At 39.4% G+C, this 24,402-nt stretch overlaps 1 protein-coding gene across 3 annotated transcripts in view; it reads left to right on the forward strand.

Moving 5' to 3' along the window:
• The window catches only part of LOC143343015 (semaphorin-1A), a 455,004-nt gene that overhangs the window by 189,781 nt on the left and 240,821 nt on the right, over nt 1-24,402 (forward strand). For all 3 annotated transcript variants that reach the window (XM_076767469.1, XM_076767471.1, XM_076767470.1), the window contains exon 4: nt 1,643-1,694. In XM_076767469.1, the coding sequence (XP_076623584.1) occupies nt 1,643-1,694 (52 nt within the window). The remainder of the gene's footprint in view (nt 1-1,642; nt 1,695-24,402) is intronic.

Raw genomic sequence — 24,402 nt, forward strand, 5'->3', positions numbered from 1 at the left:
TATTCAATACTTTTACTCTAAATGTGGATACTTAGTAGGAAGTTTACAAACTACGTCGAAATTTTATTTTAGGTTACAATTAATAAGTGTCCTATTCTTTAGCATCTTCTACATTCCATTAATGGTATTTGTGTAGTATAACGCTGTAAAGGCAAAATTACATAATGATATTTAAAAAAGTTAAGCAGATTTTTCGAAATTTGTATTATTGCACTTTGTTCTTCTCAAAGTACCTGATAACTTTTGTTGCAAATATTTTTTTACCAGGTCAGTATAAATACCTAAAAAATCGTTGCGACCGTTAGGATGAATACCCTGTAAAACGTCAAAATAAACATAGATGGCAATATAAATTAGAATAGTTGTTACTTTAATAGGATAGAGGGTCATTGACCTCACGCAAATAGTAAACATATTGAACAATTCGTATACTAACATAAAAGTCGCGCTAAAATAATATTGTACGTTAAAAATTTTAAACAAAATTCTAAAGCGATCATTTGATCGGTCGTGAAAGATTAATATTACAAAAATTAAATGAGTTCGAGTACAAAGTCATAGAAGGGACAATGTTCATCGAAAGATCGTAGGAAATATTGCTTATTACATTCTTGTGAATCGGATGGAGTACGAATATTGCATACAATGTTATTCTTTTGCTATCGTTGATCTTCTTTTCCATCGCTGAGGTAATCCTGAAGGGAAAGATTGCAGTTTTGTAAATTGGATCGAATCAATGTACTACGTGCATGACTCATTACTTAGTCATGTCGTGCGCCAAGGTTCGCAAGGGACTGAGGGTCGAGGGATCACATTTGGGGAGCCTATACATATCAATGAAAAGTAGGATCAATATCCATTCTAATGTCATTCCTTTTCACGGTTTATTCGTTGTTCGTAATATTAGTATTGGTATCTTTTCTGCAGCGTCTTCTTTGCGTAAAAGAAATTCAAGGAAAAAATTCAGGAAATTCAAAGTCTCTGAATTTTATAGAAATGGAAACAAAGGGCCGTGTAACTCGTCAAAGATGCTTTGATTCAGAGAGTATCTTAATTACTATACAGTGGATCGCGAAACCGTTCGAACAGAGTGAAATCTATATTATCACAGTTTATACAAAACGTGCAAATTATATTCGAAGTTTCTATACAGCGTTAGTATAATAAAACGCTACTAACCAACACGATAAACGTATTTTAATAGAAATTGTTCTCGTAAGAACATCAAAAGTAATATCTTTTGGGTCGTTGGAAAAATGCTGTTTCGGGAAACAGCTTCAAAGTTCAAAGTTGCCGAGTATGTAAAACGGCTCTCGAGGTCTAAATTTTTCGAATTTTAAGTTGAAACTTTACGGAACGCGTTCTTAATGCTCCAAACTTGCGGGAAATGTAAGAATCGATTCTTTTTTAACAACGTTGAAGTCCTAGCATTTTAAGGAACAGGAGTTTCTCCTTTTATGGGACTTTTGTTTCTTTTCACGATTATCAAGGAACGTCGGTTCCATCAGCTTTGTCGCATTTGCCGTAATTACTAATGCTTATCCGGCCTTCCGTTCAGTTTGTTCGCGAACGAAGGCGGGATGCGGAAAGATTGCCAGAAGGATTTACGAGCAAGATTTAACGTTCTCGTTTCGTTTTTCAGGAACGCCATTTACAACATAAGTCTGCACGACCTAACGGAGATCGTCGACCAGGTGAGTGCCAACGCTAAAAACCTGTACCGCCTATCCGTAAGCTCGATAAAGAATGATCGAGCGATCCAGATTACGTTATTTCCCTTCGAATACTGCGGGTACCGCGGGTATTTTAAACCCACGCACGGTTATCTGAAATCGGGAAAATTCCCGCCGCGAGACAATTCCGATTTTATCGCGCGAACCTAGCGAGTGTTTTTAATTCTACGGAAGAAATACGATCGTACCCGTCACGACAAAGTCGAGCACAGTGGGGTTAACGTTCGCAGGGATAATATTTATTTACCGCGTGTTATTATTAACGTTCGAGGGGAAAAAAATTACGGGCGCTTCCGATGGGAATAAATCGAATTCGAAACTCGGGGGAACGTGTACGGAACGATTTTAACACAGTAGAACAATTCTCGTACGCCTCTACGATGAAATTCGAATCGATTGCAATTTTTGATCGTCGAATTTTTCCAACGAACGACGTTGCAAAGTAGCTCGATGTGACGATAAATAATATCCTGGTACTTTTCAGCGTGAAGTATAATTATTTTGAAGATAAAATATTTTATTTATTAAGTAACTTGATACAATTGTTGTTGAAGTTAGACAAGTTTAATTTGATTTTCGTTGTTGTATTATTGTCTTCTCATTCACCAATCAGAAGTTTTTATTCGTTAATCTGGAATTATTTTTGATCGTCGAATTTTTGCAATGAATAAATAATATTCTGGTATTTTTCAGCATGAAATATAATTATTTTGAAGGTACAGAGAATATTTTATTTATGAAGTAACTTGATACAATTGTTGTTGGAGTTAGACGAATTTAATTTGATTTTCGTTGTTGTATCATTGACTTCTCATTCACCAATCGGAGTTTTTTATTCGTTAATCTTGAATTATTTTTGATCGTCAAATTTTTGTAACAAGGACTATTTTATTTATGAAGTAAAGAATTGGTGGAGTTTGACTTTAATTTGATTTTCGTTGTTGTATCATTGACTTCTCATTCACGAATCGAAAGTTTTTATTCGTTATTCTTGAATTAAATTCGAACATTTCGTTTTATCTTAGTGTCGAATCGAAGGTGGAGCAACGTCGCGAAAAATTCTCGGAATAGAAAGTGTCGGTCCGGACGATAAAAGCTGAATGAAAGCTCGAATGAATTTACATGGTAATGGGTGTTTTTCGAGCTCCGCGTATAATCCACGGTATCCGGATCTCGTCGCAAACAGTGAGGGATTACGGATCGACTTTTGCTATCAGTCGCGATTCTTGAACTCGAAAATTTCGCCTCTCTTCCGACGGAATTTCTATTGCTCATTCCCCGCGTGTCGCGTGTTTAATCGATCGAAAGGGCTCGTCGGAGTAGATTCGATCCTCTTAATACCGGCTGCAGGCACGTTCGTTTGGCATAGATTGCGATATCTCCGATGTCTGTTTTGGCACCGTACCTTTGTGTTCCAAATTGATATTATGTCGTCGCTCTGTTTTGAGGTTCACCAACGCGTTTACGGAAGCAACTGGTCACGCGACTCCCGAACTCGTCATTTGCGAAATTGACAGAATATATTGCGGCAGAATTGATATTATTAAGTGTACAAATTATTGGGTCGGTCAAAATTACTGCTATGTACCTGATTCACTGGTCTAAAAATGTTTAAAAACCATTTCGTTCGGTGTAAAGATTCCATATCGGATTTTTTTTTTTATCAACTTAGACTATTTTACTAACAATTTTTCCAAGTAAAATCTAAAAAGTTGCAGTTGTATTTGTTCACCAGATTTAGGGGTAGTTTTTAAATCAGGAATAATGGCTTAAATTAGTAATTAGGATTTGGTATATACTTAACTCCTTAGATGGAAGACTATGGACGCGCCATTTGTTAAATTGATAGAATTCACAGCGGCAGAATTGATTTTGTTAATTGTACAAATTATTAGGTCGGTAAAAATTACTGCTTTTGAATGGTGGAACAACGTACATGTCTCACTGGGCTAAAACTATTTAAAAACCACTTTGTTCGGTGTAAAGATTCCACAGAACTATCGGAGAATAAAATTTAAAAGATACGAAGAATAGTGCAAGATTAGAACATTAAAAATAATTCTGAAGATTATACAGTTAGAGAAAATGAAATTTTTCTAAGGTTCCAGACTAGAATATCTCTTTAACGAATACGTAATGGAATTGGTCCCTCGCTAGGCGGGTTCGATGGAAGTCAAAATCACAAACTCGATATTGATCCCGACGGAAAGGACTCGCGAAACTGTGCTCGAAACTGGCTCGTAAGGGAACTCTCGAGGAAAGGGCGAGAATCGCGAGAGAAGATAAAGTTAGGTGGTAAGAGGAGAGCGAAAGAAGATCTTGGCTGCTAAGAGACGCGGCGTCGAGACTGCTGAGAGATCGATCGGAGACGGTTCCTTGGTACCATTATGTACTGTCGCTTGGAATAGAATAGTAAAAGTCTCCTCCCCGACTCGATGACATTTTGGTACACGGAGGTCGGTGACGAAAAAGCTACAAGGTCGGAAAACGTTATCGATAGCGACTCGCCGAATTTAAACGTTACGAAAATAATCGAGTCGATCGACTACGACCGGTCTATCCGTCCAGCTATTTCCGGTGGTGATAAAAAAAAAAAATATTACGCTCGACGTTGCGCCAACGAGCGAAATTGCATCGGGAGTCCTTCGTCGATGCGATGCACTTGGCTCAACGATCGTATGCGTCATCGTGGACTGCTTGATAGAACGGTGACACGTATTAATCGACGCTTCTATCCGTGGACCCCAGTAGTCACGGCCGCTGTAATAAATTGGAAGCAATTATTCTTACGAAGGCACCGAAGACTAAATGGCGAAGAAATGTCACGAGGCGTTACACAATCGGCGAGCAGAATTTCTTAGGCCGAAATGAATGACGAAAGCCATTCTCGATGAGAAATACCGTTTCGCGAATATTTGACGCTCAGTCGCGAAAAGAAGATCGTCGAGAGAGAATGTTAAAAAGTGCCCATTTTTTAGCGAACATTTTGTGTAAAATTTTTCAGAGCTCGCCAAAGAACGAAAAGTTGAGAATTGTCGGGTAGATAAATCGAGCAAAGTACAAATGTCAATTTACTCATTGTTAAAATAGATATTCAGAACAATAAATGGCTAATACTAATATCAATAATCAAATTCTGCGATACAAAAATTCGTCGTTATTCACTGTGCAACGATCCGTGTTTAATCCTCGACAGTTTGAAGCCATTGGCAGCAGTTGTTCGACGTTTTCGCACAATAGTACAAATTGTTAATATCGAATCACGCGAATGCCAGCGAATATCGAAAAATTGAGTGGCATTTTAACGGCGGAAGAAAATCATTTTTCGATATTATCAGGCTACACAAAACGCTGGAATCGGTTCGATGCTTTTACGCGTCCCGCTTGGTTCAGCGGTTTCAATATTTACAAAAACCACCGTGTCTTCCAGAAATAGATTTCCTGTTGGTGAATGGAATGTCCGAAATAAAACATCGCCGCATAATGCCGTCTAATGGAGTATTGTCCGATTGTAAAAAGATCTCCGCGTTTACGTGGATATTCCCGGGAAAACGTGGAAAAAATCGTTTATCCGCTTCTCTGTACGCGAAGATCAGAATATTAATGATCGTTCGTGTTAACGCGAATCCCATTAGCAGTGGTTACCGAAAAGGAAAAAAACGTTGATGGACATTATTATTAATATCTGTCGCGGTCGTTCGATAATGATATACAGTAATTGACACTTATCTCCACACGTTTCAATTACGATTAACTCTATTACCGCGTCAACAAACTGATCGATCGACCCTATGCGTTACCCGGTCCGATGCCCGTTCAGTTTCTCTATTTTTTTGCTGATAATTATTCGCAATTTCGTAGTTCATTAAACCTTTGACGTCGTTTCGCAAAGTTTCGAAATGACCCTGCTTCCGTATTCTGTGTTGCACTTTCAACCCGAGCGTATTTCTTCGTGCCGGTAGATGGAGAAAAGGCTAATTACCCTGACGCAGTTTTGCCTGCGTGGAAGTAATTTGTTAATGATCTGTAACGGAATGATTCGGTGAATGTCTCGCTGGCACATGGCGAGGCGAAAGTCTTTCAATCATTCTGCTGTCAAATGCTTCCTCGTTTCCCACAGTCTGCATCAACAATCAATTACGAGCCATATTTGCAAGGAGTTTCCACGGTTCAATGAGTATTCGTTGCTCGGAGATAACACGAGGAACAAATTATTGGATCGAAGAACAAGAAACGTTTCCTTCTTCCTATCATTATGTATTTACAAGATCGTAGAGTAAGTTACGATGGATTGTGAGTAGATGAACGACTCAAATACTGAGATTTATACATGACGGGTGCATGAAGGAGATTTCCGTCGATAAAACAGCATACCCCATCGGTAAAACAAAGCTCTCTGTTTTATCGATGGCGTGTACTGTTTTATCGATGGCATGGAACACCCTTCACCTTCTATATTATTCTTTTACTGTGTTTGATTATCTAGTTTGTAAGGATGTCAGGGATGGTCACAGGTGTGTGATCAGATTGAAATATTCGGACACTTTAAACGTAACTAAATAAACTATTGTTACAATATCATATGCAAGTTTATTATAATCACGAAAATGGAGTACAAGAATATATATATAATGAGATTAGAAATTAACAATGTACCACACGTCTCTTGCTCTATTATCGTTTCGTTCGCCTTCTTGATAACAACTGACTATATTCGCGTAACTCGCACCTTAGGGGAGGGGGTTCTCCCCACTGATGGTTCGTAGCTCGCGGTATCTGGTATTGACTAGTCATCATTGTCTCACTATATTATTTAATATTACTGTAACTATTTAACATAGAAGAACATAAAAATAACATAAAACGTGAACGTAAAGAACCATAAGTGACTACTCTCGACCAGAGTTCGATGAAGAGACATATTTTAAACAAATGAGGTCATCGATACGGAGGACCCCTTTTTCTACACACGTTCGAGGAGCAGACCCCCGAACACATTTCGGCCTAAACTTAAATATTTCGCTGATCGATGCAATGATAACGATCCCACGGTCCAAACACATATACACTTCTTGCAAGTCTTTATAAAATTCAGCCTCTTTGTATGCATTGCAGAGTATTCTCCTGTTAACGTCACGTCCATATAAACAAACTGATCGCAGTTTTATTGCACGCATGTTGACGAGTAAAGAAGAAAGAGGGTATAAAAGTTCATTTTGAAAGATAGCGACGAAACAGAATTATATCGTAAGAAAGGGACAGACATGAATTGCAAATTCTATTTTCCTATAGTCGCGCGGATACGATCGTCGAATCCTCCGTCGCCTTCAATGTAAATAACCGAAGTTTAAAGAGCTAACCCGGCCATTTCTAAGGACGATCCGTTCGGATGGTCCGTTGGAATTGCGAGAACTCTCGAGGCAGCGTAGCTACGTGACGCGTTATTCCCTCGACCTTCCGCGTTCCGCCTTGTCGCGCCGCGGAAGAAAGAAAGTTCCCTCGAAGTAACTGCGCGAACTGCGATACGGGAACGAGCGAAAAGAACAGCGAAACTCGTCAGGGATCAGAGGGTAGCAAGGAGGAAAAGTGTCCGGGCGAGCGTTTCCAAAGGCCTCGACAAATAAAAATTAGTTGACCGAAGAAAGTTCAGCCGGTTAATCGACTAAAAGGCACTTCCCTCAAATACCAATTAAACTCGACTTCCAGCTCGACCGTGACGGTTTTTATATTAAAGGAACGCTTTGCGCCGCGTCTCCGTCGAAACGGCGTTCCGGGGCTTTAAGTAGCGACATAGCGCAGAATCCGATTAAGGTTTCGGTCGAATTAAATAAACAGCATCATCCGTTTACCGGCTGCGCCAGAAATACACCCGAACGGAGCCCCCCCGGTCATAAGGAGCACCGGAATTAAAATCGTACCAGCTTCCGTCCGATAACAAACCGAATTAAAACCCAGAGAAAAATCAATTTCGTACGGCGATTCGCGAAGAGGACCTAGCAAAAACTATAGTTGAGCGATCAAACGATACGTCGGAATCGTAAGAACACTCGAGAACCATCCCCTTCGCCGATAGGAACGGTCGATCTGGCGCCACGGCGCCAAAGGAACTTCCTCGACGGAGAAAAGACGCCGATAAACCGCATCTAGGAACGGGTAGAAACACCGGAACCAAGGGGGGAGGGGGGAAGGGACAGGAAACGCAACGGCTGGGAACATGGCGAACGCTTCGGAGGATTCGCCACACGCCTAGCTCTCTCTGCTAACTGGAAGAGTGCCTTTTCGACGAGCTGCAATTTCGCTCCGCGCGCGGAACGTCGGTTGGGCAAGAAGGACGCTGTTGACGTCGTAATCCCACGACAAAAGTTTTCCGCGGGGCTAATTGAGTCTACCAGCGGTCGCCCCCCGCGCTCTTTTTCCACCCCTCGTAACGCGACTTGCAAGTTTCGTCCACTCGAGCGTCGCCTCGAACCGTTATTTCCGACGAGGATCTTGTCCACTCGTTCCACGCCATTTTCGACCATATCGATAGTTAATCAATTTTTTTTCATCGATTTTCTTACCGCGCGGGGACCGTCGTGTTTCCCCCGCAACGCATTCAAATATTGGCCTCAAACCAGCGGGAAACGCTTGTCATGAATTTAATATGCCTTTGTTTGTTTGTTCCTTTTTTTTTTATAACTGGTTTCTCTGTTTACTCGTTTGCATGAGCGTGCCCGGCTCGCGAATATTGTTTCGTCCGGCGAGAGATTCTGATTGAATACGCGATCCGCGTTGCCATCTGTTCGGCAAACAAATTGTTTTGTATCGTTGCGTAGTGTTTATGCAAGGTTCGAATTATCCGGACGCTGCAACGATCGTTTTTAATTCCGAGGAATAGGGCGTCCGCCAGTTGATTTGTTTCTTTACGTCTTTAAGTAATAATTAATAACAAGTTTGACGTTGTTTGTCGAATGTTTGAATTCTCCAAAGACTGCAACCATCGTTTCTAATTTTGAGGAATCAGGTGTCTGTCAGTCGATCTTTCTTCTTATCTCTCAGTAATAATAAATACCACGTTTGACGATATCTGTTAAATGTTTGAATTATTCACAGACTGTAACTATGGTTTTTAACTCTGAAGGCTTTCTATTGCTGAATGTTTGAATTCTCCAAAGATTGCAACTATCGTTTCTAATTCTAAGGAATAATGTGTCTATCAGTTGATCTGTTTCTTCTCGTCTCTGAGTAATAATTAATGCCACGTTTAACGATGTCTGTTGAATGTCTGAATTATTCAGAGACTGTGACGATCGATTTTAACTCTGAAGAATAAGCTTTCTGTTGCTCGGTTGATCTGTTTCCTTACGTCTCCAAATAATAATTAATACTACGGTGATGATGTTTATTGAAGAATATCGACAGACCCGTAACTCCTGTCTTGTGAATATTGTATGGTTTCATTAAGATCCACTTGCAGTTATTTTGATTCGTTTCGTTGCTAATGAGACTCCGCTAGAGTAATTTTTGCATCATTGATCGGAGAAAACGTTGTTGGAAAAGAATTCTTGACGTACATTGACAACGTGATCCGAATATCTACGGATCTTTTTCTATTCGGTACTTCTAGTCTACACTTATCTTGAAATCAATGCGGCTTGTAAAAAAACCGAAGTACCGATCTGAATTTGACATACAAGTCGCGCACGATCGCGTATTTTCTATTCACCTCCGGCCGGAAATCTCCATATTTTGCCGTATCGGGCCATTGGACGGTGAAATTTTTCAGATTACGTTGTACGTTTGGAAGTAACGCGTATCTGTACTTATGCGGTTGGAACGTGTAATCGTATTATCCGGATGATCCGATAACACGATTATCCTGCATAAGCACGCACAGAGCGGCGGGGGCGACCTGCTATCGGCCTAATATGTAAATACAGACGAGATTCAATATCGTGATATTCGTGAACTGTTCCCCGGAATGCACCGGACGTTTGATTATTTGGCCTTTTCCGAGTCACTAATTTACGGACATATTCCGTAAAAATGTTTTCCGGTTGATTCCGAAAACTCTGGCGAACCGAGCGTTCCGATTAGACGCCGGGACATTCAATGGTCGATCGAGGAGCGTATATAGAGCGTTTGGTCAATCCTGAGAAAAATTTTTATGGGAGATTCTAGAAAAATCAGACGAAATTTAAGAATATCAATTTCTTGAAGCTTCGTTAAAAAGTTTTCAAATCATTCTGAAAAAAATATTTTTGGTTGTGGGAGTCAATTAGAACCATTTTTGGTGAATAGGCATACCCCCGAAATCCTACGCACTTTCGAGAAAAAAATTCGGATAGGTGGACAAATTTCTCGACAAAATTAAACAATTTCAAATCGTTCTGGAAAAATTATTTTTGGTTGCAGAGGTCAATTAGAACCATTTTTTTCAATAGACATACCCTCGAAATCCTAACTATTTTCGAGAAAAAAATTCATTACCGAAAATATAATGTGTGGCCAGAAATGTCACTCCAAAATTTCATGCGTATCTTTAAAACGTCATAACTTCTGAACAGATTGGACGATTTTAATGTTTAAAAAAGCAAACTACGCGTATTTTGGTGGGGAATATGTACAAATTGCAAAAATACTGGAAAAGTTGGTCCTTGACACCACAAAATGAGAAAAAGCCCATAAAAATGGTCCAATTTTCAAACAGCCATAACTCCTACAATTCTGAATATATTTCAATGAATCTTTCTTCTGAAGTAGAGCTCATGGGTACCTACAAAAAAGTATTAGACAACTTTTCTGTGGGGCGTCAAACAAAATTACTAAAAATAAAAAACGAATTTTTAAGAAAAATCGACAGGGGGTAGCTGCTGAAATTTTTCGGCGAAAAAAAAAAATTTCTAATTGGTCTGAAAAAATTATTTATAGCTAGTAGGATCAATTACAATCATTTTTGGTGAATAGACACACCCCCGAAATCCTACGCACTTTTGAGGAAAAAATTCGGATAGGTGGACTTTGTCGACAAAATTAAAAAATTTCAAATGCATCTGGAAAAATTAGTTTTGGTTGCAGGGGTTAATTACAATTATTTTTAGTGAATACACTTATCCCCGAAATCCTACATATTTTCAAGAAAAAAATTCTTTACCGAAAATATACTGTGTGGCCAGAAATGTTTCCCCGAAATTTCATGCATTTGTTTAAATAATCATAACTTTTGGACGGATTGAAGGATTTTAATGATTCAAAATTTAAACAATGCGTATTAATGGAGTTCTAGAGCCCCAGAAACATGGTCCGAAAAAATACATTGGATGCGTCGTCTGTGGTGAGAATTATTTTAAACGTTAATAACTGTTCAACGAAGCCTCAATCAACAAATTAGAATTATTGATTTTCGTCTTATTTTGGACTCTGTAATCTCCCATTAGAACTTTTCCCTGGAGTGGTCGAACACTCTGTATATGCAAATATGTGGACGATCGAGCGCTCGCGAGAGAGACAAAGGCTGGTGGTAGCCCTCTAGTGGCGCGTGCAGAAGGTACTGTTCACTGACGAGGCGAACGACATCGTACGATTCTTTCTTTCTTTTCATGTACAAGACGCAGAGAAATTCCCACGATAAATTGTCGCGTAATAACCGAGCTAATAGATTGATTATACCGTAGCACGATCGCTGCCAGTAGGAAAATTAACGCCCCGGTAACTGGTGGCGACCATCAACGACAGCACGTTCTATTTGCGCGCGCTAATAATTCAAGCCCTCTCGGGAGACAAGTTTTATCATCGCGTCGTAAAGGTCCGGGCCGGTGTAAAGAAACTTGGCCCGGTACAAAGGCGACCGTTTATTGGGTGAATTTATTCATGATTCATCCAACTTCTTAATACAACGACGTTCGCGATAGGAGCGAAAGTTGAGACGAGTTAAAATTTCGCGGTCGACAAGCTTCTTAACCGCTAATACTCGTCAGCCTTATCGATAGCCTGACGTTTCTCTTTACGAGCCTCGTGCACAGGCGCCTGCTAATGAGCACCGCAACTTACGTCGAAAACTACTCGCGATCCGTTCCATACGAAAAAAGGAATTTGTTAACATTTTGCTTTTCAACGGTCGAATCTGAGTTAAATTTTCTAACACGATGAATAAAAATTATAATCGTTGGGTGAAATTTTACACTATGTCTTGCAAGTGCCTGTCAGCCTATACTTGCAACGTCTTAGCGTTTACAAAGGAAAGATTTACATAGCATTAGCTACAAGTTTCCCTAAAGATATTCATAAAACCCGTTTGTTTTTATCTATTTCGTGACTCTTTAAAAAATATAATGGGCGTCCACGTTCCTGCCTCTTCTCTATCTAGATACCACGCAAGTCGTTATTCGAATAATTTTCTCGTAATTCAGGGTCGTCGAGTTAGGTGACACACCCTGCATAGTAGAGCCTCGAAGCAAACGGTACACGGTTGGACTATATTTAATAATAACTGTATCCGCCTATCCGATCTCGAGTGTCCTCCCGATTGAGGGCATTCGATTCGAGAGCAACTTAGCAAAACACTTTCGAGCCTCGCGATATCGTGTCGATTTTTTCACGGTTCGAGGAAAGAAGATTGATATTACGCTCGGATATCTGCAAGAATGCATCTACCGAGGCTCGGCCTGGTATCGCGCAATGACTGTTCGCGCAACCTGATAAGATTACCTGTCGATAGATCGAGAATTGCGTGTTGGTAGAGGCCGTAGACAGTACATAAATCTCGGCTGGCGTTCGTTTCGGTTTATTCTCCGAAGCGAAGGTGTCTGCTCGCGAAGGGTTACGTCGTCCCGGCTGAAACGTACTAGATGGATCGCGGAGGATATCCGGCTACCCGAGTATCGAGTAACGCCGCGAACGATTTTTTTCCCTTCGAAGCGCTATTTTGCATTCGAATGCACGAGCCAGCGCGTATTTCGCTCGCAAACCGAATCTACATAGCGTTCTTCGTTAACGCGCAGATACTGGCGGACATAAGCATTAGTACAGGAACATCTATATTGGAAATAGGCGATGGAATAAAAATGAAACATACAGTTCAAATACTTTTTAAATTAAACTTTGTCTTTATTTGAAACACTTGGAAGGGCACGTCTGTTCAGTTCGGAAGAAACTGCCAGAATGAAGAAAGGTCAGTGACGAAAAATTTGTCACGTATCCAGAGACCCAGTCGGTCCTATTCATTGTCTAAATGAGTCAAGAAAGGGACATGACTGCACCCTCTTGTGTCTCGAAAAATGAAACGCAACGTCGATGGTTTTTGTAAACGAAAGAAAACTTTCAATACCCTTTGTTTTCTTGTATCTGTCTTCATTTAAAATATCAAAATTAATAATATATCGCATATAACGGCTACGAATCACTAAAAAAATTCGATCTTGAGTTAGGACTAAACAATAATACGATATAGACGTCTATTCAACGGAAAAATGTGCAAAACGAAGAACATACTATAGTGACAAATTTTGAATTATCAGATAATTTTTAAATTGACTGATGAATTTTTCCTGGGGCCTAGTCTTTCTTCTGGTATTATGAGTTTATAATTTAAATACAGGTAACCCTCTTATAACATGGTAGATAGGTTTCTAGAATATGTCGTGTTGTGTGAAATCGTGTTATATGAGACCCAGTGCCAGTATAAAAAGAGGAGTTACGTTCCGAAAACTTATTAAAAACAAATATTTTTTTTTAATTCTACATAAGCAACTTAATTTTTATGAAAAATATAAATGTATATGTAACACAAAGAAAAAACAAAAAATATTATTTTAATTTAACGCAACCTTAATTTAGTAAATTATAATTTGTTTATATATTTTCATGTAAAGCCACTATAGTTTATTATTCCTGCCCGTCATTATTTTAAGGTAATTTAGTTTTTAAATATGTTAAGTAAACATCATATTATCCAGTGCTGTAGAAGTACAGTGTTTTACAAAGGTTTTCGCAATTTTCTTATCGTGTTAAAGCGTGTTATAGAAGGGTTACCTGTATTTAAAATCGACAACATCGATTTGCTTCAAATTTTGGATTAACTTGAGACATTTTTATGGAAATTAAATTAAATAGATTGCTGAGCTTTCAAATGGCAGACAAATATTTTGAATTATCAAAGGATTTTAAAACTAACTCAATTGTTTCCTAGGACCTATCCTTTGTAAGATATTATAAGTTTGATAAATAATTATTTATTCACTTTTCTATACTGTTTTTCTCGTCGAATAAAAATAAATAAAATCGTTAAACTGTTATTGACAGATTAATTTCCAGAAACTCTGAGACAGAAACACTTGGACAAACATATTACACGAACTTTCTCCGTTAAGTACAGCGTTTAGCTTGACACACCCGTTAACACACATAGCTAGCAGACAATGACAACACATCTATACGCATCACAGAAGGTCACCAATGGGAGGAAATTGCTATCAATGTAGATAACATATTTAATCGTACAGCGAGCAAACACAGTCGTACAGGGTCAATCATGAACCACACACGTTCAACGAGTACGAGTGTTCGGAGACCTTACTCGATAGTCGAACACGCATCACATAATAATTCGTCACTCGTTCTTTCACTTACACTAGTTTAACGAAGTTAGGCGCGTAGTAAGTATGTTGACTGCATTCTTTGACTTTCTCAACCACGAAAACAGACTTAGTTTCAAACTTCAGCGAGCTCTTCTCGAAAACATGCTTGCAAATAGGTGGGCGAAAATAAAGATGTTATTTTATGACTCGCTTTTGATCAAATATTATGAGCAACGGTACATTAGAGAAGAAAAGGGTGAAAACTTTTGTTCGTTCAACGTAACACGTGGAAACGAATAGACGCAGTTGAAATGTTTTTATTAAAGTCTAACCTCGAATCTTGGAATTTAGAATTGGGCTTTTATTCGCGAATAACGAATAAATATTTTTAGTTTCGTTTATCAATCGCTAATTTATATTCGATATTCGCGAATAAAATTCGTTCGACTCGTGTTCGTACGAGAATTTTTGTCGGTTGATTCGTTGTCGCGATGCAACCGTGCACCGACGTGAAATTACGGCTTCCTCGAGCGATAAACGTATTTTTATTCTTTTCTAATGTTCCGTGTTCGCCGCTGAGAACAGTTGTAAGTTTCGCACGGACGGGATGCGCGGCCGGATAGCTCACGGTGCAATCGTTCGCCGACAAAAACAGCCATTGTCTCGCATAATCAGCACGTAATGCCACGATGCAACGCGGAGCGTTGCACTTGTTGGCGCACCGGAGATAAGGCGGCTCCGGAAACGGGCCGCTCGGGTAAGAAACACGCTTCGAAGCAGTGGTGCACAAAATACATAAAAGGCCAAATAATGCTCGTCTCGAAGCGAACATACGTTTGTAGCTCGTTAACCGTTTATACTAATTACAACGTTTTCGACCAGTCCACGAACCCTCGGGATAAAACGATCTTTTTATACATTTAAAACAATCGTACTAAAATATATAAATAAGTCGATAGATGTAATAGGAAAACACGATAACGAACAGTACTTAGAAAATAGTTGTTGGTGTACTGAGTTGAAATGTAATAAAATTTTGAGTTTCCTAATATTATATGTCATATATGCAAGTATTTAGTGTCTCTACGATGTATTGTATATGATTATTCTGAAACAAAATTTGAGGAATAAAATATTACTTAAACCTAAATTGTCCATCGTGCAAAATTGTTTCGATGCTTTAATTTTAATTTGACTTAAATAAAATTATCTTTCAAGTGATCGGAAAAATCTTACATTAGGCGATGGTTGAATTATATTTATATAATATTCCATCTTTGAAATTTAATTCGAGTATAGTTAACCGTCATATTTGTTTTTAAATAAGGATTTAAATAAAAATTTATATCTTTATCGAATTTGTTTTTGTCATTTCGAAAGAAATTTCCTAAAATCCAGAATCTTTGAATTATTTTATTTCGTTTGGTTCACGGAAGGCAAAGATTGCGCACCACTGCTCGAGAGATATTAACCACAAAACTGTACACTATCCGAGCGGTAACAGAATCGCCCACAGGGATTCAAACTGTTCTTTTTATGTTCGCAATAACGCATACAAGGACTGTGTACCGATAATTGACCATTTAATTTCTGTGCAAATAACCAAAATGTTCACAGTTGTTCAATAATCGGATGCACTCGTGTATCCACGAGCGTTCTGTTCGGATAAATCAGAGTACACAAACGATTTCGCTCCCATATTTTGTCGAAAACCTTCCCTGGCCGTTCGATGAACAAACACGCGATCGTTTTCTTCTCGTTTTTCGTAAGAATTCGTGTTCCCTCGGTTTCGAGGCGTCTAGCGCAAATTCATTAAACTGTTGGACGGTTTGTGTGTTGTTTTTGTGCTACTGCACCCGGAGTCGCTGGTCATAAATTCATCAGTAAATACGGGCAAACAGCTAGAAAAACGCTCGCGAACGCTGTACCGAGTTAACAAGCCGAGTAACAAATCATCGGGAAATCGAAATAACATTTTCTCTTGGCCGTCCATAATTTTTGCTACCTATTCGTTTTTCTCGTCCCGACGTTGTTCTTGTTTGAAATTGTTTGGGAAGGTTAATCTCGCTTACGCGCGATCGTCCCGGTACACTCGACTCAAACGATTCTGTCCATAATGCCAGAGATGCACGGATGCTTCGACTTCCGGATCATAGTAATGAGATTGCCGATGCAAATTCTACCAATCGGATGTCGGAACTGTGCCTAGCGCCTTCCGTGCGTCCTGGTTGCTAGAACAAAACCGTTTGAACCAACTATGCACTTATTGGCATCTGTAATGCGAGATTAATATCGCAATACTACATCTGTAATGTCGTTTCAAGCCAAAATGACGTATCTCGAACGCTCTTTGTACATTTCAGGAGTAAAATTTATTTATTTCGTTACTGTACATCTTTTCTTTCGACTTTAATTTTTTAGCGTTTATGTATGTAAATGCAAACGTTTTTATCCGGTTAGCGTGATTTTGGTGGGAATGTGGCTACGACAGTTGCTAATGGGAATGTATAAACAATTTCAAACCAGTGATGAAAATCTCTGCGATAAACCATGTGGGGAATGATTAGATTTTGGTCGAGGTAATTTCGTTGAACCTTTCAAAAGTTTGCAAAATTGTAGCGACGAGTCGGAGTGAAATAGCATTTTATTTTATTAGTACATGATATACACAGTAATGCACCAGCTCGTAATTAGTGAATATGTTTAAAATATTTAGATTAGTTTTATTTTTTTATATAAAAGGATTCTGGATTCCATTTGAAGCATATTCTGTACGGTGTAGCAAAGTGCAGGTACCTGATACAGCTGGATTCCCGAGTCCTTTTAGCGTTTGAGCTTTCCTGTGTGGAATAACCTTCAGGTAGGATGCGCACTGAATCCTGAACCAGCCGTGAGGGATAGGGGAAGACGAGCGCGGGAAAAACAAGCAATACATTCCTTATGGAAACGCGTACGTTGAATACATATGGCGGTAGCGTTGAATGGAGGCGAAGGAAATTGAAAAATTTCGCGAAGGATGGAATAAATAACAGATCCGTCTGAGCTTTAAAGGATATAAATGCGCCGTACTGCGATACAACAATGCCTTCTTATTTTCTGCGAGCTAACCAGAATCATCAGAACGGGCTCCTTTGGTCGGCTATTATTTATTTTTCTCGTTATTCAAGATCGACGATGTCCTTTCTTCCTACAAATTTACTTCAAATTTTGCATATTCGTAGATTTATCACTTGTCAATTTTTCAAAAGCACTGTTTCATGGAAATCAAATTAAATTTATGATTGTTAAGCTTTCAAATTACAGACAAGTATTTCTTTAAATTGGTGATTAATTTCTCAGAAATTATTTTATGCAAACGATCATGTAAAATGAGCGCTGATAAATGGCTCCATATAGACGTTACTTTTTTTCATTAACAAAATTATACATTTATTCAAAAACAATTTTATATTTTATCTCACATCATGAATTGCATATATAAAATGCAGCCTTAATAAAGTCGTTTAATTTCTATTACAATAGACGGTACTGAAACTTCTACTGTATCGATGAAATCATATTGTTTATTACCGATTTCATTGACTTTGAACGATAGTCCTTTGAAGGATTTTTTTACCAATTATTCGCGGAAATTGCAGCGTTTCGGAGGTCGCCGTGTATCGTCGTTTGAAGCGATTTAATAACAATTGTGACGTCACAGTTGCTCCGACGTCCAAGAAACAAAGAACTACGATAACGACGTTTCTATTGGAAATGATCACCGTGTATCAAATATACAGAAAAACGTAGTTTGGTATCTGTAAAAATGCACAGGGGTGTTATTTAATGTAAAAAATATCAAATAACATTTTTAATATACGGTTTTGTTTTCGACGAAGATACGACTCGGCTAATAGTCTGACCATTACTAGTCATTTCTACTTATGTTGGCGTTTGTGAATATTGCTAGAGATACGCTATCGTTCTTTTCAATTAATTAGTAACACATTTACGGGACTCGGTAATGGACTTGATTACGTTTTACTCTGTGAATCTTGAAATATTTGTTTTTTAAGAAATATAATTCTATTTTTTCGTGCGAAGTCGCCACCTTTTCGCTGGTAGCGACGGTTACACGATACGCTGCATGTATGCATGAAACGCTGGAAGTGAAATTTCAACGACATGTGCAATGCCGGGCAATAACAACATACAACTGCACTTTATTTTAACGAACTAGAGTACTTCAATAAAACTATTTTTCTGTATATTATTCTTGCACGTTGCGAAAAGGAACTCGCTTTTTGCGCAAATATCGCATTCAACCATATTTGAATTTTTTATAGATTGCAACACAAAGTGGCCCAATATACGCAGTGTAACTCAAAGGGCGCGATTCTCGATGAAAATACAAATCGATATAGTGAAATTCAGTTTTTCGATACGAAGCTAATTCGATCCTTTTATAACTTTATTTCACTCGTTTCGTTTTACTTTATTTTGATACCTTTATGGTCGATGGAGAATGAAAATTGTGCTCTTTTAATTACATTTTATAGCGTCACTCTTTCGGATAAACAATATTCATTGTTTGTTGACCTCGGTGAAATTTGCGTGCATTTTCAAAGTCTTTTTTCAGCGAAATTTTCCCGTGGAACGCGTTTATTCCGCTTCCGTTGTATATTACGCAAGATTTAATAACGAGTATTGTCGAAACATCACCCAAGGAAGTCAAGAATGGCATTCAAATAGGTTTTCGGCGACAATGCTCGCGGTGAGTCGAATAAACAAGACGTAATCTGGCGCGTGCAATAAACAAACAAAAACGAAATCGCCACAGGTGAAACGTCGCGGGGAGCGTTGGTGGTTCGCAATTAGCGACAACGGTACACGAAACACGCGTCGTGGCCTAAAACATTTTAATAATGCCCGCGACGCTCGAAACGTTCCGACGTGCATCGTCGTCCGAGCGAACAAAAACGTCCAAGACAACTGTATCCGACAGCCCGGCAACGAACCGTGAACGAACAACAATAAAACGGCAGAAAACCGGGATGTGGAAAAAAAAGCTAAGGCAGCGGGTAGACTGTTGCGCGAAATATTGAAACGCGAAAACAATGGGTTTCCCGTAGGACGGCTAACGTGTATCTCGTACGGTTGGCTGCGTCGAGTCTCAGATTCGAACGCGTTCGTCTATCGGGCGATGTTTTAGACCGGGTCCATCGACTTTCTGTCGCGCGATCTTTGTTAAACAGTTTTTGTTAAACTGTCGAATGGACAAATCTGAATGAGAAAACGAAAGAAAAATATTGATGGTACCGAAACATCGATCGGGAGATCGAGTGGTCCTGGTTGTCGCGCCTAGTCATTAACCAAATCCCGTTAGTGTGCACGTCGCTTAATGCAACGCTCGCGACCGGTCGCTTTGCGGCCGACCGGCTGATTCTCCCTTCTATCTGCTCGTGTTTCTCCGTTTCTCCCTCTCCCGTTCGACAGTCCCACTCTCTAGGTCTGTCGGAAGAGACGGTGTAAAGAGAGAGAGGGAGAGACCCGGAGAGACGAGAGCGAGAGGCGTCTCTGACCGGTCATTCACTCGGGCCGGTCGCGTAAAAACTTGCCGCTACCTTCTATGCGCTCTCCTCTCGCGTGTACTTTCTGTTGCTCGTAGCTACGCGTATATATGATAGATGGAGAATGAACGGAAGAAAGAGAGAGTGGGAGAGACCAAGACGAGGCCGCCTATTGGCGGGAAGCGGTCGGGAGTGGGGGGAAGGCGCGCGCGCACCGCGTCGACCGATCGCTCGAGTTTTCGCGCGCGTTTCGGTACGAGACAAATCGTCCCGCGCGAAACGACAACACTGGCCCCTCCCTCTCTTCAACCCCCCTCCCCCTGCGTCCGTTCCCTTCCCGTCGTTTCATTTTTGCTTTGTCCCCGTGACTGGTAAGTCCGGGCGGACAGGCTTTGCACTCTTCATCGACGGCGAAACGAAAGAAAAGGGAGGAGAGGGGGAGAAACGATCGTTGGTGGATTTCCGCGTACGTCCGATTTAGGGTTGACGCGGCGAGCTCGATGGAATATAATGTCCCCTCGTTAATCCTTTCGTCTCTCGGGCAACCAGAACCGCTATTTGCGTTCTTTTTCCATCCACCAGGTATCGAGGGATGATTGATACGTAATATTCGGATATCTAGTTATGATGTTTCCAGCCCTTCTATCCCCCCCTGTTTGTTTCCTTCTTTTTTCGAGGGGCGGAGCCACGACGCCCTTAGGCCATATTGGTTAATGGCGTCCCATCCTGGCAATGTTCTTTTTTCGTATCGTCCATGTTACATTTAGTTACCCTTAAGAGGCGAGTTATGCGTAACAGGTGTACGATAGCCATTCGATACGGGACCAATTTTGTTTAAATACGAAGTACAATAATAATATTTTAGCGGTGATTTTAATTAATGCCACGATAGTTTTTTTTTTGTGTATTACATAAAGTATGATTTCATAGGTGGTACATCACAAAATAAATTTTTGTTTAAATATGAACTAAGACATAGTAATTGATTAGTTATTGTAGGACAGGATAGTCTCTTGGGTTAAATATTACGTAACTTTTTATTAAATTTCATAGGTAGTGTATTACATATAAGAGAAAAATTGGAGGAAATGATTCTGCCTGAAAAAACAGATTAAAAATGAAGAATAACATTTTTTTGTTTGAGGCTTTGTGGTCCAGATAATCGACATTAAAGATTTTGTGCATGCGTGCAGTAGAGTACGACTTGGACTTTAGCGTAAGTAGAAACAGTACGTAGTGAACAGACATACGAGACTCTCCAACTAATTTTCAAATTTAATTATCTCGAAAACGAAGCCTCGAATGGCAAAATTTCATTCTTGATTTTCAATTCGTTTTTTCACGCAGAATTATGAAAACCCTCTCTCGGTTATATCATGAATATTGCAATAGTAACTCATATAAATTTGTAAATACAAATTACAGCACACTAATAACTTATATATCAGCGGTGATTTTAATGAATATAATTTTAATAGCTTAAATAATAATTGCCTGGTATAGCAATGTATCAGACCAACAGAATAAATTAACCTACTTGCATTGTTTAGAGATATTCCTTAATTTTAGTCTCACCAACTATGTGAGACTTTCACTGACGAACGTCAACAAATATTTCTAAAATCTATATAACATTTTCGTAACGTATCAAACGGTGAAACTGGATGTTTATATTTAATTTTCACCTATTTAATACGATTATATTTCATAGAACAAAATCGGTCCACCAGATGAATCAATTTGAAGCAACATAATTCAATAACGATTATGCCGGGTTTGGGAATTTGTCTCAATTTATTTTGCCGCATCGGTAAGAGCGAACATCGAGCAGAGGCGTTGATTAAGAAGAATGCTAAGCGAGCTCGCGATCGTAAATCTCGTCGTTGAATCGCGTTGCGATCGTCGGGGCGTCGTTTCGTCGTAAAATAAAATTGACGAGAGCAATTTACATGGTGGCCCCCTTCATTTTCCGTGGATATTTCGACTCGAGACAAATTGTCCCCACTCGCGTGGCACCGCGGCACCGGGCTCTCTCGTTTTCTGCGTAACCATAAGTCCACCGAAGTAGACAGACCGACTGGTTTTGCACTCTTCGTTTGACGGTGGCGGGGGTGGGGAAAAAACGACGTTCGCGTTCGATTCGGCAGTAAATTTTCGCGCGTTGAGCGCGAGAACACGCTGGGGCTATGGTAATGCAAGGAGCCAACGAAGGTAAATCTGCCTGGCGGCGAATCCTTATTTTTCCTTGGCTACGAGAGAGATTTCAGGTCTGATTAACACTCGCGCGACAATTGACGGAAAATGTATGCGAACGTCGCCCGGGCTTTCGAGATTCGCACTTTTCGAAAGTAATATCTCAACGAACGCACTCTACTACCAGAGATTCTCAACTCGCGCGGAATCTGTTGACCGTAGATCTCGTAGACCGTGCTTTTGCATTTTCTTGAAAATTTTAAATAAGTGATTATACAGATACGATATAGTAAAGTAATATTTTTTATTTGCATCTTCATTTTAACAGCTGAGCTCTTCGACTGTGAACTTTTGAAGATTGTAAGGTTTATATGAAAGACCTTATCAATTTTCTTGAGGACAATTACTATTTTTGTGTGTAGAGTGGATTCAATATTTACGATATTTTTTTAAGTATTTTGAAGTGCAATCTTGTAATTCCCTTTGGAGAAATCGTAAAGTATTTTGAGTTAGAGGGAGAGGAAATTGAAGTTGAATATGACTCGTTACTTTTAATCGCGCTGCAAAATATTGTCGAAGTATAGTCGCGATCTAAACTATTGGAATAACGGTGTTTCAATCGAGGCTGGTGGGTCGCGCGGAAAGATTGAAAAATTTACATAATTTCCAGAGATGAATTTCCCTTAATTCGACCAACGACGTTCTGCCGTTCTTCCCGTCGCAGCAGTTTCTCAGGCAATAAAAAGCTTATCAATTTTCGCTGACGCGGTGGGCAGAGTCAAAAACCCGCGGTTTAAAATTGATTTAAATATTAATATAAAAATAATCCTAAATAAGTTCCTTAAAATTACTGACAATAAAATGAATTTTCTATGCATCTCAATTTCTTGTAAATCTTACGGAGAAGTTTAATTCGCGTACAAAAAACTGTAAAACTAAAAATTCGTTAAAATTGACGTTCTCCCTTTTTCCCCCAGTGGACACTTCACTCGTAATTACCAAAGTTGTCCCGTAATTTTAGCGTTCCCCTCAATTTACAGTACTTCGTTCTATTGTAAAAGAGGCAAGTTTCTCTTGCATTGTACGTTAAAAGCGACTTCCTCGAATTTACGGTGAACGAATAGCCATTTAAAAAAAATTTCCTTCCGTGTCATTCGTGTATTCGGCGGAATGTAGAAAATCACGCGTTGTTGGTTCTCTCTCCGAAAAAGAGGCTTCGAAAGTGCCGGTCGTTGCATGTTATTAACGTAATTTCGACAGAGAAAGTGCAATAAAACGAAATCACGGAATGCTTACGATGGAAACAATTCGCTCGCGTACACGGACCGCGTTCCTTTTTTTCTTGAGCGTCGAGAGATTTAACTAAAATTACGATTATCCGTGCAACCGAGGGAGAAAGTCGGTAGAAGTATCCGGTAAATTGGACATTAAGCCCCCGGTGAGATATCGACCCTTAGAATGTATAATGAAGACGCTTTTCGAAGCGTTAATCTTTTAAGACGTTGTCAGTTACGTTACTTTCTTTTATCAAACTGCTTCGAATTCCTTCGTGAAGTTCGAGGGCCAAGTTTCGAGTCCACGGAACCCTCTTTAATAGACCAGAAAATATTCGATTCCATCGGATGGCTAATTACACGGATATAACCTGGTTAATTAGCGATCCTCCTAGGTTCCTTCTGCCTCGTTGTTACGCGAAATCCAACGACGAAATTAACGTTATGTACTTAACGTTTACCGTGATTCTGCTGGGATAAAAACATCCACCTGTGGCTCGACCTCTGACCGAACGACTGCGTTATAAAACCGAAAATGTAACAATTAAATTTTATTTTTACTAATATTAAACGTCGGATCACCGAGACGTGTCCAATTACTATAATAATTTATTACGAGCCATTTTGAAAGTGTTCTCCGTTCGTACGATTTTTAAATTTATATTTAACCACGGTTTTCGTTTTAATTACATAGAGTTTTTAACGAGAAATTGAATTTTAATTAATTAACGGCAAAGATTACCCCGAGACTTTGGACGACGAACGAATTTAATTTAAATCTGCCGTGTTTGTGTAATATTTCAGTTCCGTGTTGACATCAGCATCGTTTTATTAAAGCTTTGTGCAGTCGTTGAAAATACGTTTCCATCGCGGACGATAAATTTCAAGGGAAATTTAAGCAGAAGAAGTTTCGGAAAAAAGAAATGTAATACAACTTACGTTTCGCGGTACCACTTCTGTTGCGGGAGGAAAGTTTTCTTCCATTTTGATGGAAAGTTCGTTGTAACGGTACTTTGGTTGAAATTTTTCACCGGATAGTATCCATTGCTTAAAGAAAAATTACGCGAATAAGTGTATTTCCCTTTCTCGGAAAATTACT

This window comes from Colletes latitarsis, chromosome 6 (assembly GCF_051014445.1).
Source record: "Colletes latitarsis isolate SP2378_abdomen chromosome 6, iyColLati1, whole genome shotgun sequence".
Taxonomy (NCBI): domain Eukaryota; kingdom Metazoa; phylum Arthropoda; class Insecta; order Hymenoptera; family Colletidae; genus Colletes; species Colletes latitarsis.